The sequence below is a fragment of the Myotis daubentonii genome, chromosome 6 (genome assembly GCF_963259705.1).
Source record: "Myotis daubentonii chromosome 6, mMyoDau2.1, whole genome shotgun sequence".
Lineage (NCBI taxonomy): Eukaryota > Metazoa > Chordata > Mammalia > Chiroptera > Vespertilionidae > Myotis > Myotis daubentonii.
In genome coordinates, this window is record NC_081845.1 from 4,349,381 (window position 1) to 4,361,334 (window position 11,954).

Consider the following 11,954-nt stretch of genomic DNA (forward strand, 5'->3'; position numbering starts at 1 on the left):
TTCGCACATGCAGCATGGTGGTTCCTCCCCCTGAAATGCGCTTCCTTGCCTTCCTGCTCTGACTGATGCCCGGCCACTGTCAAGACCCAGCTCCGTCCAGGAGACCCAGCAGGGAATGTGGGTCGTCCGTGCAGCTCTCGGGGGTTTTGCTAGTTATAAACCTGCCTCAGAACCTGCATCACTCTCCCAGATACAAAAAGAATCCACGGAGGGTGGAGGGGGGATACGTCATGAGACCAGTTAATCAAAACTCGCTCAAAACTGTCATTCATGCCCAGAGGCGCTTACACCCCTCGGGTGGCCCTGGTCCCTCCTCAGTCCAGTGGCTGCAGCTTTGGCAGGAACCTGCTAACGGGCTGCTGACCAGCGTCAGGTTTAGGCTTCGAATTCTTTCTCACCAATGGTCAGCAGGAAATGAATAATAAGTAGCAACACTGAAAAAAGGACAGACACTAGGGCAAAACCAAAGCAGACAAGTGAACGTTTGACCTAATTCTCTGAAATCCAGAAAGCCACAGCTCCTGGGGTCAGCGGGCAGTGGGAAGGCCGCGGGAAGGCCAGGAGCGCCCTCTGAGGGCTGAGGGGCGCAAGCGCCGCCGGGTCGGAGCAGAGAAGAAAGGAAGCAGAAAATGTGGTAGAAAATCTGTCTTCCACGTGACGTCACCTAACACTCAGTGGCACAAAAACACCACATTCAAAACTTCTAAGTTTTAACCCTCTGTCCCATACTGGGGAAGATCCCTTAGTAATAACGCAACTCCCCAGATTTGAATTAATTCATATTTCCTGTAACTCAAACAAGGATCACTTCTAAAAGGAAAAGAGAATGTCTGCTCATATGTATAACCAATACCTCCCTGTTCCAAATGCTCTAGCATGTCTACTAAATTAGGAAAAGAAATAAGGAAGCAACACGTGCCCCACCCCAGCTACCCCGTCCTCCCCTAAGGCACCCACGCTCCGTTTCTGGTGTATCCTAACATAAGTGTTCTATTAACAAGTAAGTACTTAGACACATATATTATTTTATCGCCTATATTTGTATACCTTTAAATACCCCCTCTATATTTTCTAACTAAAATAAAAGCTCCTGGTGAGATGTTTAATTTTAGCTCAAGAAATCCCCAATTTCCACAAGGAACGGTGAAAAGAAGTCTGCTCCCCAACCAGCACAGGGTGGGGTTCCCCTTGAAACCCACCCTCACCCTGCCACAGCACAATGGCCCCCAAAGATGGCATGGCCTCATCTCTGTAACCTGTGAACACGTGAGCTCCCAGGGGCTAAAGGGACTTAGCAGATGTGATTAAATGAAAGGTCTGAAGGTGGGGAGATTGTCCCTGGGTCCAATGCAATCACCAGGGTTTTGTAAGCGGAAGAGCAGACAGGAAAGTGGGAACCCTATGGATATAAGGGGAGTGATTGCCAACAGGACTCAGAGTGGAGGCACATGGGCACCTCTAGAAGCTGGGAGAGGGGCTGGATTCTGCCCTGGAACCTGCAGAAGGAGCACAGCCCTTGATGTTAGCCCATGAGACCCTCCGAACTTCTAAGAGAATACATTTGTTTGATGTTAAGCCCCTACATTTGTGGTAATTCGTTACAACAGCAATAGGAACTAATGCAACCTGCCACTCCCCTGCCTGTGTTCAGGGAATGGGCCTTTATGACTTAAATAAAGATATGAATGGTCTTGGTAGGACATATCGATAATGCTCTGGAACCGTCCGGTGATGTCTTTCCAGGGACATGAATGGTGTCTCTCCAATCCTGTTACAGCCTCTAATTGCACAGTAATGAACCGTGTGCTCAGCTGATGAGTAAAACAGGTCTTTCACGTGTGTGGGCTCCAGTGCACAGGTACAAGGGAAGGGTGTGCTCACCCCTGCTCTCAAAGAGAAGAACAGCCGGAGGAGGGACACGCTGCAGAGCTGGAGGCAGGCTGGCCCGGGAAAGCCCCTGAGGCTTCTGGGACATTCTTGGGCCAGTGGAGACTGACTCACTGCCTGAGGCCACCAGCGGGTGAATGACAGCCCGGGCTCCAGCCCTGTGTCTTGATGCTGAGCCGACTTCCCTCCTATAAACCAGTGGGTATCCAACTTTCCGTTCTCCAGATCCCTTCTACTCAAACGAATGCGGATCTTACAGAGGTTGTCCACGTGGGTTTTATCTACTGATAACTACTGACCAGAAATTAAAACTAGGAAGAGGTTAAACTCTGTGTGGATTTCTTTTTAAAATAGCAAGAGTAAACCATTACATGTTGGCATGAAAATACTGTGTTAGGAGTGCCCTCGGCGGTCCCAGCTCTGTCTCCTGCTTCAACAGTGTTTGGGCAGGACAGGCCCAGGGACGCCCCTTCTTCCAGCCTCCGGCCACCCTCCACCGTCTTTCCCACCTTCGGAACCATCGCAGCCATCTTCAGCCTCAGAGACCAGCCAACACCGTTTTTTGAGGTTTTTTGTTTGTTTGTTTTTACCTTAACTTCTCATTGCTGAACCACCATGAGCTCCCAAACTTGTCAGAATTCTTCCTCCGAGGTGGAGGCTGCTGTCAACCGCCTGGCCAGCCTGCATCCGCGGGCCTCCCACACCCACCTCTCTCTGGGCTTCTAATTCCACCCGCCAGGATGATGTGGCTCCCGAGGGCGGGGCCATTGCTTCCCAGCGAGGGCACCCAGGTCTCTTAAAGATGCAAAACCAGCTTGGTGGCCGCACTCTCTTCCAGGACACGCTGACGCCTCCCCACGATGAGTGGGCAAAGCTCGGGGCACCATGGAGACGGCCCTGGCCTTGGAAAGGAACCTGACCCAGGCCCTTCAGGAGCTGCAGGCCCTTATCTCTGTGACTTCCTGAAGAACCACTTCCTGGGTGAGGAGGTGAAACTCATCAAGGAGATGGGTGACACCTGACTCACCTCCGCAGGCTGCGGCCCCCAGGCTGGGCTGGCGAGTATCTCTTCAAAAGGCTCCCCCTCAAGCACGACCAGGAGCCTGTGGAGCCCAGAGGCCGTTGAGGGGCCGCTCTACCTTCCCCTGGGGTCTGGCTTTTGCCTGAGCCTCTTCCCCAAACCACTGGCCATTATTTTAACCGCCCTGGAGCCCGCTCCCATGCACTGGACCAAATGGAAACAATAAAGCTTTTTGCAGAAAAAAAAAAAAACGCCAACTATTTTATGAAAAAAAATAACTGTTTTCTAAAACAAAAAGAAATAGTGAGAAGAGTGGCACTGCTTTGCATTTTGGCAAATCTCTTTAATAGAAGACGGCAGGACCTCCTGTCCCCTATCCCTCAGTCTACGGCAGCATGCTGTTTCGGTGGAAGTATCTGAAAAAAATCTAGCCTCACAGAGATCAAACTCTGTCACAGCCTTATGGGTAATTCTGGAAAATCTTTGATACTACCCCCAAAACTCATCAAGTAGAAGTTTCCTCAAGGTTAGTTGCAATGTAGACTCTGAAACCATGTAAAGAAAATGTTGACATTTTGTCACGTTAAAAGTCCATTGGGCTCGCTCGAATTTCAGACGGACTGTTCAGACAGGCAAGACTTGGTAACACCTTGCACCGGTCACTCAGATTCACAGGTTCGCTTGGTCATGCAGACCAGCTACAAGCTGACGTGTTATAACACAGTGTTTAAACATCACGTCCATTCATGCCGCCACTGGTCTTGTGAGAAAGGGTTTTAAGTATTAAAAAGCTTCTAAATGTATGATGTTGGAGATGGCAAAATTCTAATTTTCACTTGAAAGCTCAAATGCTGCCCCTGGCAGGACCTCCCAGCAATGATTTTCCTAGCGGTGGCCGGCCCCGCTTCGTTCATTTTTAAGAGGCCGCCTGCCGAATACCCAGGTCAGAATAGCTGGGTTGTCTGCAGTCGTTCTTCCTGGAGAGTGTGGTGTTCTTGGGGAAAAGCAGCCAGTTCCGTTCACAGCTCAAACCGTCGCACACGTGCTCGTCCTGGGGGTGTCAGCGGAAGTGCTCTGTGTGCCTTTCCTGCTTCTTCACACAGAACATCAAGGGTAGAGATTTGGTCAAATTCACAATTTTTACTGTGGCACCAAGGACATTCTTAACTGGAACTGGCACATCTTTTCTTAACGTCAGAGGCAGAAAATGCAGTGACTACCAGTTCATTATGGTGCCAACACCTAGATTGGCGCTAAAGCACCCGCGGTTTTACCCGCCAAGCCCGTGTGCCTTCCCTGCAGAGCAGCGCAGTGGAGAAGGCAGACGTGTCTTAACACCACTTTGAAAATAGTTTTGATCTTGCGGGTTCCCTGAAAGGGTCTTTAAGCTTTAAAGAAAAAATTAAAATCGCCCACTGCTACCCTAAGAAAACCACTATACATGTATGTGAGTGTGTGTATCTCCATATGTTTTCAGAAAAAGGTCTCCTGGCAAGCACCAGCGTGGTGTGTGTGTGGGGGGGGGGGGGGGTGTCACTTGCTTGTTTTATGTTTTAATTGACCACCAAGTTGAAGGGCTTATTTAGATCCTCAGTGCGCCCTGCAAACCACTTCTATTTTAAGGAAAGTCCCTTGGAGCTGTGGGGTCTGCCACTGTTAACGTGGTTTCATTGGAGGGATTCTGGCCCCAAAGGATTTGGGGGGCAGGGGGGCGCCCAGCTCCAGCAGCTTGCTGGGCGATGCACTGATTCGGCCAGAGAGGGAGCACCGTGGCCATGGCCTTGCCTTCAGACTCAGAATGCAGACAGGACGCCTTCCAGAGCAACAGATGAAACAAATTATGTGCCCCCTGATCTCTTTCCCAGCCCGGGAGCTCGCCACAGGGTGCGTCTGCTTCTTCCTTCCGTCCTTTCAGTAAGTGCAGTAAATACCTATTTCAGAGCGTGCCTGTCCCCCTTTGTCCATTTCTAGTCTGGTCATCATTTTACTGCAAATTCCACGTCAACACGCGAGAGAGAAGTGCCAGCAAGAGTTCCAGCCCCAGCACTTCACAGCTCAGCCATGCAGGGCCGAGGGCCAGGGGAGGAGATGCCGGGGCAGCCCCCACCTCAGACACACCCTGGCAGAGCCCTAGGCAGGTGGCAGGGGAATCTAACAGGGACAAAGCTGGAACCATCGCGAAGCCCGTTTGGCATCCGCTCCATTGCAGTCCGCCTTCTGGAACAAAAACTCTTTCAACATTCAGAAAAGGTTGGCTTAGGACAGAGAGAAAAGCATGGGTTGTAGGAGAAGTCGAAAGGCTTTAGTTTTATTCGTAGATACTGAGCAACAGACTCAGCGACTGCTTTCCCAGAGAGGCCAACAGAGAGGAGAACAGCAACCACAACTGGACTGTCTTTTATGGGGAAAGTGGCGTTTGGGGCCCCAACCCCTGGCGCAAACCGGCAGCGAGCACTGTGCAGGATGCGCCCTCAGAGAAGAACCAGAAGGCCATGTGATCCCCCACCGTCTCCCTTTCCCTTGCAGCCATGGGCAACAGAGGCCCTAAGTAGCATCCTTTAACAAGGAGCCCGCACTGGAATCTGAATTTTCATAGCCCAGCTGGGAGGGAGCAGTGTCGACAAAAAAAGTCGACTTCTCGGATTCCTGCAAACCGATGGCACGAATAAACGCCGCAGGGCTTCAAGCGTGAAAATGCCTGCCCAGGAGGTGGGAACCAGGGCCGCCAAAGGCGCAGGGAGGAAACCCGAACCCCTGCCGCAAACGGGTCTCTCCAAGGGAGACGGGCAGGAGCGCGGACAGAGCGCGCTGGCGTTCTCGGAGCGGCGCCGCTCATGTTTCAGTCCCACAGAGAACAGCCACCACCCAGTCCCCAGCCTCAGCCTCCGGGAAGGGTGCGCTTCTCCGGAACCGACTGTCCCCCGGCCCGCTCCCTGCGCCCGAGACCAGGGTCCCCTCGCAGCTCCCTGGTTCCCGCCGGGACGCGCGGCTTCCCTCCGGCGCCCGGGTCCCCACCGCCTGCGGCAGCGCGCGCCTTTCCCCGCGCGCTTCTGGGGCGGTCAGTCCTGCCTCTCCGCCACCAACAGGCACCCCGCCTCGGGGCAGGTGGACGGAGGGAGAAGGATGCCCCCGCGGCAACTCCAAGAAGTGGCCTTCTCCCCGCACTGCACGCTTGCTGAGTCTCCCCGGGAAGTTAGCTCCAGTTTCCCGACTCCTGGGCGCGGAAACTTTGAGGTCAAGGATGAAACCGAGGGCCCCTGGCGCCGACGGCGTCCCCGCTCCCTCCTCCTGCGCGCGGGACTCCGGGTGCCCAGATCCCGCGTCCCCATCCGCCCCTTTGCGCCCTGGCCCGCGAGCGAGGAGGACGCACAGGTTAGTGACACGACACGCAGCCAACACGGAGCGGGGCGGCGGTCCCAGCGCGACAGGCGGGCGGGCGGTGTGTGGAGGCGGACAGAGAAGCGGGAGGAGGCGCACAGAGCCGGGCAGCCCAGCCCCGGCTGCGCGTACCTGGAGCTCCCGCCGCGGAGACCGCTGGCACCAGCGCCGCCAGGAGCAGCAGCGCCGCCCAGGGCAGCAGGCGCCGCGCGCACGGGGGCGCCCCGGCCTCGGGCGCCATGGGGAGCCCGGGCTGCGCGGCGGCTGGGCGGGGGGCGGCGGCTGGTCGGTGGGCGCTGGGCCGGAGTCACGGCTGCGGAGGCGCCACCGTCGGGTCCCGCCGTTCGTGCCGGTTTGTGCGCTCTGCGCTGTGCCCGCCGCGCCCCTGCCCGCGCCGATCTCTCCCCGCCCGCGTCCCGGCCGCCCAGCTCCGCACTGAGGCCGCCCGCCACCGACCGCGCCTTTTAGTCGCGCGCGGGCGCCCCCTGCCGGCGGCGGGGCGGCGGGGCTGCTGGGGTGGCGGTGGCGCAGCCCCGGCTCCAGGTGCCCGATAGCCCCGAATCCCGCGGGGCGTTTCTGAAACTCGGCGATTGCCGTGCGGTCGATGTGGCCGCGGAAGTCCCTTCCATTGTCTAATCGCTCGTTTTCTGGCTCGGAAATGGTTCGTTGCGTCCAGTTGCTGCCACACCCACAAGTGCCCCTTGTCCCCTTAAATAAATGCCGCTGGTTTCAGCGTCAGGGACAGGGGACAGTCCCCTGCACCTCCATCCGCACGTTGTGGTCTTTCCTCCGGCTCCCCCCGCCTTCCCCGCCCCCTGCCCCAGGAGGGCCTTTATCAGCCTTAGATCCTGCGCTCCTGCTGCCGCGCCAGCTGCTCTGAAAGGCAGGTCTCTGCGCGCGCGAGGAGCCCCATGCGCGACGCCTGGCCTCGCTTCCCCCCACTCCCACCCCCCACCCCCGATTCCAACCCCGTTCCTGCCATGGGAACCCGCCTGGGGTCTCCCTGCTCGGAATCCCACCTGTGTGTGACCAGCTCCCCCTGGACGCCTCGGGCCTCCGCGCGGGTCGCAGCGCCCCCGGAGGCCACGAGGACACCTGCGCCCCGCGGGTCGCGTTCTGGCGCCGCGCGCTGCTGTCCGCCGCCCGGGGTTCCTCGCAGACCTGCCCAGGCTGAAGCTGACAACCTGAAGGTGAGTCAGCCCTCCGTCGTGACAACCCAAAACATGAGCAGATTTGTGTCGTTTGCAGAGAGGGAAGGTCGTTAAGTGAACTGCCGCCCGATGAGACAGAGGAGCACCGTGCCTCTAACCCCCAACTGTGCGCTGGCCCAGGAGCGTCCACACGGAGCCGAGCCCTACAGCCTTCTGTTCCAGAAGTCTCCCTCCTGGTTCCCAGGCGGGTCCGCTCTCCATTCATCTGATAAAAAACGTCAAAGGTGTCACCACTTTTAGGCTTAAAAGACTCCAAAAACCTGACCTAAAAGTCAGTCATCTGTCCTGAGCCTGGCCATCTCAAAAACATACTCCTAAGCTCTCCGAAGTCCTCTGCCTTTCCAGTCAATTCTTAGTGCACTTGAGCGTCACTATTGTCCTGACAGACATGACCGTTCTCACATGATTTCTTCAGCTCCAGGTTGTTGATCAAAACCAGAGCGGAAGTCGTCAGCGTTTTCGTTGTGATCCTTCACCAGCCTGCCTCCCGGTTATTCCTGTGGCTTATTCCCAGCTTCGCCGTCAGTCTGTGATCACACAGCATCTCTGATTCTGGCTGTTTTCTTTATCACCACACACAGAGACCAGTACTCGCCATGCATGTCGGCGTGGCAGTTCCGGACGGTGGGGCTGATTTGAATGCCAGTCTCGGGTTTTGTGTGGATAAATGACAACCAAGCGTGAATGACCAGGAGAAACTCCAGCAGAGTTTGAAAGCGCATGTCTCATGCCATCATCCGACATGAGGTCCTTTTGTTCTGTGTCTTTAAGCCCGTTTGAAGCACCACATTTGAGTCTGTCATATGTTGGGACCGCAACAGGACATTAGACAAGGCTCCCACACAGTGCTGTGCACTCAACTTTTGAAAGACCGAGCCAAGTGGAATGAGAGGGGGTACCCACCGTGCTTGGTGGCTGGGGGTGATCGTTAATTCAGACCTGGAGGAAAACGGTCACCAGGATTCCATGACCAGTGGGGAAAGGGAAAAGAAAATAGAGGTCGGCATGTAGACTTCACCTTGACATGGGAGAAGGAAGATCGAGATTGCTTCTCACCAGCCATAAAATAAAATAATGTTTGCCAGACTTCTCTTGCACCCTATCCACTTTGCTCTGGTTCCCACAATGCCCTTAGAGGCACTCGTCTGATTTTAAAGACAGAAAACCAAGGCTCCTAGTGGTTGTGTGGCTCTGCCACCTCACGGTAGGGACTGCTGAGGGTGCGAGTCCAGTGAGAACCATCTGACGCCAAGTGCATGCCCATTTCCATGGCACCGTGGCACCTCTGAGCATCCTCCCGTCAGATGTTCAGTGACAGCACCAGGGTCGAGCCGAGAGCCCGCGTACGTGTCACAGGCCCGGTGTCCAGTACAGACTTATCTGAGGCACCTCCTCACCATCCACATGGTGAGCGATCCTTAGCAAACAATTGCACAAGACCTCAGTATCACACCACTCATCTTCTCAGGGTTTGGAAGGTTTGGAAGGTTTGGAAGGTGTGGGAAAGAAATGATGCTCCTCAAAAAAAAAAAAAAAAAAAAGCCATAAATCCATCATTGCGGCAACGAACTTCCTCTGCACAGAAGTCCGGACTTGTTTCGCTGCGAGGCAGTGCCGAGGCAAGTCCTCTTGTGCAAATACACTGGGAATCAGCGAAACCCAAAGGATTAAGATGTCAGATGCCTGGCCCAGCGTATGAATGGTTAAGGACTCGACCTGAGACTGTTTCTGTGGCCGTGATGTGAAAGGCCACAGGCCTGCGTGCTGGCTTTCTGTCCAGGGCCCGGGACCGAGGCACACACCGCAGTGGACGCAGCTACATGTTCCCGTTCTGTCGCCCACCACTTGTCCATGGGCAGGGGCTGGAGCCTCAGCGAGAGACACCTCTCGTTAATCCCTCCTTTACGCGACCTGACAGAACACCTGTTTTTGTGTCAAGTAAAGTGCTAGCTAGGACCTGGGGATCCACAGGTGACTGAGACTCAGACAGCTCTTGCCTCAAAGAGCTCACGATCAAAGTAAGAGAAAAACAAACAAACAAAATTACACTCCAGATCGCCAAGGGAGTTAGGCCCTGGCCTGGCCAGTGTGGCTCAGGGGTTGAACGTCCACCTATGAACCAAGAGGTCACAGTTCAATTCCTGGTCAGGGCACAGGCCCAGATGGAGGGCTCAATCCCAGTGTGGGGCGTGCAAGAGGCAGCCAATCAATGATTCTCCCTCATCATTGATGTTTCTATCTCTCTCTCTCCCTTCCTCTCTGAAATCAATAAAAACATATATTTTTAAAGTTATTTTTTACAAAGATAGACATGAAGTTGATGGGAGTGGTTCTAAATGTTGCCTCTCTCTTCTCTTATTTTCTTTCTTCTCCCAGGAGGGCTTTTAACCGTGAGCGTACCTACTTCTGTAGGCAAACATCAGGGTACGTTCCCCTAACGCTGTGGACCGCAAGAGCCCAGTGTGGGAGGAGGCGTTAATAAATCAGGGTGGGACAAGATCTCAAAAATGTACAGTCTTCAAGTTGCAGTTGGCAGATTTAGAAGTTGGCCCAGGCATTGTGCTGGGAAAACACACTTCTGGCTGCCCTCCAGCCTGCGTTGGCCTGGCCGCCCACCCTCTGTGGAAAGCAGGGCCCTGCGGTTGATGGGTGGGTGCTCCGGAGGTGGGCACCGAGCTGCTGTGCATGGGGCATGTCCCGCCAGCCACACATGTCTTCCACCACACGCCCTGACAGCGTCGCCATCCGCACTCCGCGGGCTGCCCCAGGCAAGCCCCCGAAAGGCCTGGCGGAGTCCTGGTGCCCAGCCCGGGCCCTTCTCTCCCCGAGGAACCCCACCTCCGGCTGAGCAACGTGCTGCTCGCATCACCAGCGCTGGGGAAGGTGATGAAGACAGCCTGTCGGTGCTCCCCCCCGCCCGCCCCTTTCCTCCTGGATGGTGTCCTCTCTCACACTCACCGGGCACGGTCCATTGGCATCCTAACTCCCCCGCCCAGCCAACATTCCTTCCAGGGACGATCTGATCACGTCCTGCCGGCTGAGATGTGAGTGACTGATAGGGCCTCGGTCCTGGGGACTCGGGGCCTGTGCCAGCCCCTGTGCACGCAGCAGGAAGCGCCGGGCCAGGGGCGCGCCCGATGGGTGCTCTATTTGCAGACTCGGTGGGTGCTTTGCTCACAGAGCTCCCGCGTGAGAGTCTGTCATGTTTTCCGTGGCCTCTCAGGAAGGGGTGCATGTGTAGTTCTGTGGGTCCCCTCCTAGGAGCACCCTGTCTCTCTGCCCCAGCTTCAGCCCCTGCGTAACCAGCGACGCTGTGACCGCTCAGCAGCACCCGGCCCCACCTCTTCCCCGTTCTGGACGCATTCTCTCCTTTAGGATCCTCTTAGCTCTCAGACTTAAACCCACTGGGAAGAGGGCATGGGGGGATAAAATGTAATGGGGAGAATGAAACAATAAAAACGTGGAAGGATGAAGCCCCCGGAAGCCACCCACTGGCTATCCCCGCGCCAGCCCCACCCTCCGTGCAGAAAGGCGGTGGGCTGCTGGCCGAGCCCGGGCGGTTCTGACCACTCGTCTCCCAGGGCGGCTCCGTCGTGCTCCCTTCAACACGCGCAGGACCCTCCGGCACATTCCACCTGCAGCTGGAGAGATTCAAGGTGGGGCCGGATGAGGGAACAGGGATAGGCTGCAAAGAGGCCACGGAGCCTGGCCTGACAAGCAGCGTGAGAGCAGCAGGGAAGGCGGAGAGGAGCTCTGAGACCAAATACAGAGCAATTAGTACCTGAGGGAGGCTGTGTGTGTGTGTGTCTGTGTGTGTGTCTCTGTGTGTGTGTGTCTGTGTGTGTCTGCATGTGTGTGTGTCTGTATCCGTGTGGGTGTGTGTGTGCTATGTGTGTGTGCTATGTGTGTGTGCTGTGGGTGTGTCTGTGTGTGTGTGTCTGTATCCGTGTGTGTGTGTGCTATGTGTGTGTGCTGTGGGTGTGTCTGTGTTGTGTGTGTGTGTCTGTGTGTGTGTGTATCTGTGTGTGTGTCTCTGTGTGTGTCTGTGTGTGTCTGTGTGTGTCTGTCTGTGTTGTGTGTGTGTGTGTGTGTCTGTGCTGTGTGTGTGTCTGTGTGTGTCTGTGCTGTGTGTGTGTCTGTGTGAGTGACTGTGCTGTGTGTGTGTCTGTGTGTGTCTGTCTGTGTGAGTGTCTGTGTGTGTCTGTCTGTGTGTGTGTCTGTGCTGTGTGTGTCTGTGTTGTGTGTGTCTGTGCTGTGTGTGTGTGTCTGTGTGTGTGTGTATCTGTGTGTGTGTCTCTGTGTGTGTCTGTGTGTGTCTGTGTGTGTCTGTCTGTGTTGTGTGTGTGTGTGTGTGTGTGTGTGCTGTGTGTGTGTGTGTGTGTGTCTGTGCTGTGTGTGTGTCTGTGTGAGTGACTGTGCTGTGTGTGTCTGTGTTGTGTGTGTCTGTGCTGTGTGTG

The 11,954-nt window shown here is 55.6% G+C and overlaps 1 protein-coding gene across 4 annotated transcripts in view; it reads right to left on the reverse strand.

Moving 5' to 3' along the window:
* The window catches only part of FNDC1 (fibronectin type III domain containing 1), a 69,045-nt gene extending 62,315 nt beyond the window's left edge, over nt 1-6,730 (reverse strand). For 3 of the 4 annotated variants that reach the window (XM_059699917.1, XM_059699918.1, XM_059699916.1), the window contains exon 1: nt 6,419-6,730. In XM_059699917.1, coding sequence (XP_059555900.1) covers nt 6,419-6,527 — 109 coding nt within the window. In that variant the 5' untranslated portion in view covers nt 6,528-6,730. The remainder of the gene's footprint in view (nt 1-6,418) is intronic. The other variant, XM_059699919.1, reaches the window with a different exon arrangement.
* Nucleotides 6,731-11,954: the final 5,224 nt, after the last annotated feature.